This window comes from Mesoplodon densirostris, chromosome 6 (assembly GCF_025265405.1).
Source record: "Mesoplodon densirostris isolate mMesDen1 chromosome 6, mMesDen1 primary haplotype, whole genome shotgun sequence".
NCBI lineage: Eukaryota > Metazoa > Chordata > Mammalia > Artiodactyla > Ziphiidae > Mesoplodon > Mesoplodon densirostris.
In genome coordinates, this window is record NC_082666.1 from 5442562 (window position 1) to 5448905 (window position 6344).

The 6344-nt window shown below is 46.4% G+C and overlaps 1 protein-coding gene across 2 annotated transcripts in view; it reads right to left on the reverse strand.

Annotated features, from left to right (window-relative positions):
- The window catches only part of NUP214 (nucleoporin 214), a 94800-nt gene extending 90561 nt beyond the window's left edge, over positions 1 to 4239 (reverse strand). For both annotated transcript variants that reach the window (XM_060100706.1, XM_060100705.1), the window contains exons 1-3: positions 4108 to 4239; positions 1471 to 1666; positions 697 to 848 (exon numbers count right to left, since the gene is read on the reverse strand). In XM_060100706.1, coding sequence (XP_059956689.1) covers positions 697 to 848; positions 1471 to 1666; positions 4108 to 4152 — 393 coding nt within the window. In that variant the 5' untranslated portion in view covers positions 4153 to 4239. The remainder of the gene's footprint in view (positions 1 to 696; positions 849 to 1470; positions 1667 to 4107) is intronic.
- Positions 4240 to 6344: the final 2105 nt, after the last annotated feature.

Sequence of the window (6344 nt, forward strand, 5' to 3'; positions counted from 1 at the left end):
GAATTTTAGAGAGCTCTCATCTTAAAATATTATACCTGTTTTAACTGGTATGCAGAAACCACCAAAGCCTTCAAAATTCCAAAAGAGCTTCACTGAAGATTTGTCGTAGAAGGTTAATGCAAGATTATTGATATAAAAGGAACCCCAAACAAACAAACACACAAGAACCCCAAATACTTAAACTCTTTGGGCCTGTTTCTCTACCTATGAAATGAAGACGACAGTACCTACTGCATCAGGCCATGAGAGGTAGGCATGAACGAGAACAAGGCATGTAAAGCACTAGTACAGGGCCTGGCACACAGTCAGTATAAACACTCAATATTATTGACTATTATCATTACGAAACAGCCTGGAATGGAAGAACACTATACTAGGAGGCCAGAGATCCAGGATGTAGGAACTTCTGACATTAACTACTAACTCTATGGCCTTGGGCAAGTCACCTAAGGGTCCCTGGGCTCTGGCTGTCTCATATATAAATGAGAAATGATAACATCTTGGGGCAGGTGGTATTATGAAACAATTTATTGAAGTCACCTCTATCTCCAAAGATCTATCATTCTGTAATTAAGGACCTTTTAAAAACCCATATTTTAATCTAGAAAAAGAATTCAAAGGTCAACCAAGAACTTCTAGGTTATGATTCAATACCAGGAAATCTTCTTAGGTCCCTACAGTTTGCCAGCAGCTTACCTCATTTGAGAAAGTGCGAACGTCGAAAAAAGCAATAATGGAACCATATTCACTGGACATCATGCACACGGAAAGTGTGAGGTTATCACAGCTCAGGGCCAGGTGATGTATCGGGAATTTCATAGGAACTAGCAAGCTCTGAACTTTATCAACTATGAAAACATAAAAAAACACAAAGCAGAAAATGGAATGTTCTAAGCATAAGCCACAAACTCTCTATTCAGGTCTATGTGAAACAATTTTTGCATCTACATAAAAATATGCACACACCCTGATAACAAGTTGTGCAGATAAATCGTAGCTTTCTTACAGATGTATCATGTTGCATTAAGTATCACAGGGACTCTTCCTCATCTGACCTGAGAAAACTAACTGTGGCTGTAGCCCTTCTTGAAAACAGTGCCCTGTACCGTATTTTTGCAACAATGCTCCAAATAGCACACATTCCCATTTGTTTGGATGGCGCTGTTGTGACAACTAAAAAGCCATGCAATGAAACTCTTCTCCCAGGGAGCTGGAACCCAAGTTCAACTGAGCATGGCACAATGGTAAGCTGTTCTTCCCTCTGAGCTCAGAGGGACAGCTCATCAGAAGAGAAACACAAAGGACCACAGAGAACACCCAGGAGGGCTTCCAGAAGCCTACCTAGAACTTCCTCTTCTTTGGGGTCAATCTCAGGACTAACAGCAGTTTTACTACTAGAATGATTTCTTGTAACTCAAATGACATTAGCACTTCACTCCTCTATCACGCAACACAAACCAAGGAACTTACCTATCTCACTGGGATCATCTCCAGGTTCATTCTGAATAAGAAGATTTTTAGTAGGAAAAATCTGCAACCCACTGGCTCCACCAGCGAAGACCAGGCCATACTTGTTGGACACGGCAAGCAGATTCGAGCGTTCCTTGGGCAACTCCTCAGGGGAGTCAAAGATTCTCACCTTCTGCAGTGCTCTAAACTGAAAATCCTGTGGTGCGGGGTCAAAACAAGATCAATAAAGGGAAGACAGGAAATTAAATCACATCTGTCATTATACTTCAGTACACCCAATTCCAGTACAACAAAATATACATCACCCTGAGGGTAAGGGCTGTGTGGCTCAGTCATTTTTAAGCTTCCTGTGATATTGTGGCACCCGGTATAGTGCTTATTAGTATTTCCTGAATAAATTAAATGTAAAAAATTCTTTCATGAAGCCTTCCTTGACTAACCCAGATAACACTGATCTTTTCCTTTTCTGAATTCCTAGCTTATTTATTGTCTGAACCACCACACAAGCTGCACTTTTTTTTTTTTTTTTTTTTGCGGTATGTGGGCCTCTCACTGTTGTGGCCTCTCCCGTTGCGGAGCACAGGCTCCGGATGCGCAGGCCCAGCGGCCATGGCTCACGGGCCCAGTCGCTCCGCGGCATATGGGATCCTCCCAGACCGGGGCACGAACCCGTATCCCCTGCATCGGCAGGCGGACTCTTAACCACTTGCGCCACCAGGGAAGCCCAAGCTGCACTTTTTTATTTACAATCTTGTCCTATTTCATGGTATGTCTTATGATACAGAGTAGTGCTTAATAAATTGTTGTTAAATATTGAAAGCATCACTCGACTACCCTGTAAGCTCAAACTACCAGTGCAGTACTCAACAGAGATACATGGAAATAATGACCACTGAACGGTAACCAAATCCCAAGAACTGGCTTACCTGCATCAGACACTAAACAAAACTCCCACCACAGAAGAGGTCAATCTCTTGGTGTTCAAGATCTATAAACATACCTAGATGCTATGAGGACATCTAAAATCAAGTCCAAACCCCTTAACACAGGCTATAAGGCCAACATGGCTTGACTCGTCCACTTCCAGAGCCTCACCTCACAATACTCTGTTTCCCTCCCACAACTGTGCCATCACCTCTGCCACATTCAGTGCCACCTCCACCCCCCACCTATTTCCAGTTTTCATTTCCTCCCATTTTCATGCTCCTTAGCCCCTCAGGGCCTGGGAGCCTTCCCCAACCTCCTGTCAATGTCTGATTCATCCAGTCTTCCATGAATTTATTGATCTGCTTTCAAAGAATTTTCAGTGTGTACTACTTCTTGGTAAAAAGAGTTCCATATGTTTACCAAGCATTATGTTAAGTTGTGTTTTATATATATATATTTTGTTTGTTTGTTTGTTTCTTCAATTCTAAACCTATCTTTAAGTCAACGCTTTGGTGAAAAGAATATGAATCTCCTTTTGCTTACACTCTAAAAAGTGTAAAAGCCAAAGACAGCTTTTCTCAGTCTTCATTTGGGTCCATTTACGGTGTTTCATACAGGATCCCTAACACACCCCACATACTAATTTCCTTGGATTCAATGTTTAATACATATTTGCTAAAAGATTAACTGAAGTACTCTTCTTAATTCCAACTGAGTATGGTGATCAGAAATCCACACGGCTTTCCAGGTCAGACCACAAAATTTTCAACCTTTTTTGTTAATCCTCATCCTGATAATCCCAAATATCCAACTTGGGTCTTGTAATGAGAATCTCAAAGGGAGGCCATCATTTTCTAAGTCTGTGGTTCTAAAACCTTTTTATCCTTCTGCTCCAGCATATGAAATATGGCACACTCTCACTGGGTTGCTCACCCTTGGCGGTGATTCTCAAGAAGAACGAGAGCGTCCCTATTCTAAACATGGTGTGGATTATTACTCCCTAATGCATTTCAGTGATTTGCTGTTCAAACGCCTAAAATATTCCTACAACTTATTTCCTTTCGGGTGTTTACAACCATCATTTGGATCACCTGGCCCTCTCAAGTTTCCTGACTTCAGGTTGATTTCCAGTACCGAAACAGCCCTCCGATCCTAGTTAACTAAGCTCTTATAGGATAAGTGATGAACCCTGGCTCTGCATTAGGCAAGCGTGGACCGCCTTACTAGTACAGCGAGAGAGGAGGGTCTTAAAAGCAGTAACAACAATCTGGTTTTCAGCCCGCTTGTCAAATGCGGCTTTGGGTAAGTTACTTTCCGAGCCTCAATTTGCTCCTCTACATTAACAAGTACTTCGTAGGGTTGCTGTGATAATTATCAGTGCCTGGCACAGTAAACGCTCAATAAACAGTAGTTAGAACCACTACTCCAATCACCACATTAAACTGGCTAGGATAACTCAAGAGGCTCGCGTAAGACCAACAGGGGACGCGGAAACCGCATTCGGTGGGGCTTTCACGCCGATTGCACTGCAGAGCGCTACAGGACGCGGTAATGAGAACTCTGAAAGCGGCAAATTGTTCAAGCAGGAGGCGCGGGGGCGGGGGGGGGGGGTCGGGTCGGGTCAGCGGACATCCGAGCTTCCCGGGTCAGCGGGGCTCCAAGGCAATACCAGAACTAAGGAAGGGAGGGAGGCCCCGGCCAGTCTCTGACCTTCATCTCCCGCTCGGGGATCACGGCATCCATTTCGTCTCCCATCGCGCCGCCCTCAACTGGTCAAAGCAGCTACCGCAGCTGCCCGCGTCCTTGCAGACACAGCCCAGGCGGCTGCCAGGCCAACTTCCTTCCCTCAGCTCTAGCGGCACGCAGGCATGACGCACTTCCGACACGCTTTTGTGACATCACACGATTCGGGCCGAGGGAGGCGGAGGGACCATCTAAAGTCGCGAGCCCTTCTGGCCGCCGCCTCCCATTGGCCGGCTCTGTCAGAGTATGGGGCGTGGCCCGGAGTCTGTGCGCCTGCGCCCGGGAGCGTCCAGGTGCCGCCCCCGCGTTTTCAGTTGGAGTGGTTTCTCACACTGGGAAGTGCAGGCGCGAGTCCTCCATGTTCGTTTCGTTGAAACTTCGCAGTAGTCTTTGGATGTAGGTGGTTATTAATAGTTCCGATTTCAGAGGAGTTGGGAACTTGACAAATATTTCCAAGGGTCTGTAGCTTCTGAGAAAGGCTTTAGAGGAGTGTGGAGGAAAAAGGTTCTCAGAAAGCTGGGGGGCCGGATTCTCGCCACGGAGACCCTTACGTGTCTGAAGGCTGAAAGGGGATATTAAAGGGCCCCAGCGATCGGCTTTGTTTACTCGTTGGAGTAACAAGCCTGGAAACTGCGCAAAACACTGCGCAAAGACATCCTAGTCACCTAGTGGTTATCATTGCCATTTAATTGCTGAGGCAACTGTTAGCACAGAGAAGTTAAGACAATTCCCCAATGCCCCTCAGTCAGAAAGTGGTGAAGGCTGGATTAGAATTCAGCCTTGCTGATTGCTGGCTATTACACAGTCCTACGTAGAGATTTTTGTAGTTGAATTATATTATAAATGCTCTAGGTCAGAGATTCTTAACTTGGAGCCCATGGATCAGCTCCGGGAGCGGGGGTGTATTCTGCCACTTACTATTTGGTTTTCAGCAAACTGCTTATCTGCTCCAAGCCCGCTTCTCGTTTATCAAACTAGGATGATATAATAGAACCTTACTCATGGGGTTGCTGTGAGGAGTAAAGGCACACAGGACACATTCAGTCGTGTCACTGTATCAGCTAGCTCTTCTGAATTTGCTGACCCCGGAACCACCCCCCAAATACACCAGTCAAGACGTTGATAAGTTTGTCTGTTTTATTTCCAGTCCAGTACCACACATACTCAACACGCACACGCACACACATACTGCATCCACTTGAACTTGCCCGACACACTTCTTCCTTTTGAATGGCAGGGACAGAGCCGTACTCGGCAGCCCCCAAGCTGCTGGTTACGTTAGTTAGATTTGGTCTTTCAGAAAGAAGACAGCTGAACTCCTAGAAGCTGAGCCCTTAGCCAGAGAAGTAAGAGTCCTAGAGCTAATAGCCACAACCTGAAATCCATGCAGACCACCCCCCTTTCCAGGGACCACTCTTGAGACCCTCTCCCTCTGGAAGTTGAATTCCAAATGATGAAGGAGCTGGTAAAGTTTCCCCAGGACACTCCCCATCCAATGAGAGAACTCTTTCCTGCCCTTTCTAGAAGCTGGGGACACACCCACTTGCTCTCCTCCCTTAAGGAGGTTTCCTGCAGTCTTGTAAAGTGTGTAACCCGCTGAAATAAGCCTGGTTGGTTCTGTCCTCCTGTCTGAGTGAGGTACAGATACACTGACTATGATGGGTAGTCAAGGAAGGCATTACCTTGCTCAAAGGTCTCAGCCAGTCCCAGAAAGGAGAGGCAGTGGGAAGGGGTGGAGACAGGCAGTTGCTCATCTAAGGATCTCAGGGGGAAAAAAAAGAAAAGGCAGGGGAGGGAGTGGAGGTGAGATTTTACATTTACAGGGTGGAATGTTTTGCTGGGGTTTAAACTTCAACTAGGCTTATGCATTTTAAGTACCTTCTTAGGCCGAACATCAGCCTGTCACGGCCAAATAGTCTTGTTCCTGAACTGGTTGAGACCAGTGGATTAACCCAACCTGGCCGTTTCCCCATCCCCTACCTGCTCCACTCCCTCCAGCTGCTGTAAAGTCAGCTCCTTGGCCTCGATTACGGGTCAGAGGAGCCACAGGGAGCTACCAGGGGCTCCAGCGCCCCCCACAACTCTCTGCTTCAGGCTTGTGAAGGCTTCTGCAAGACCCTTGCCCAGTGTTGGGCCCAGTTAGGCCCCCAGGATTGCCCGGCAGTCACCTCGTATCCTCCTCTTCCCTAACTTTCATCACCTGG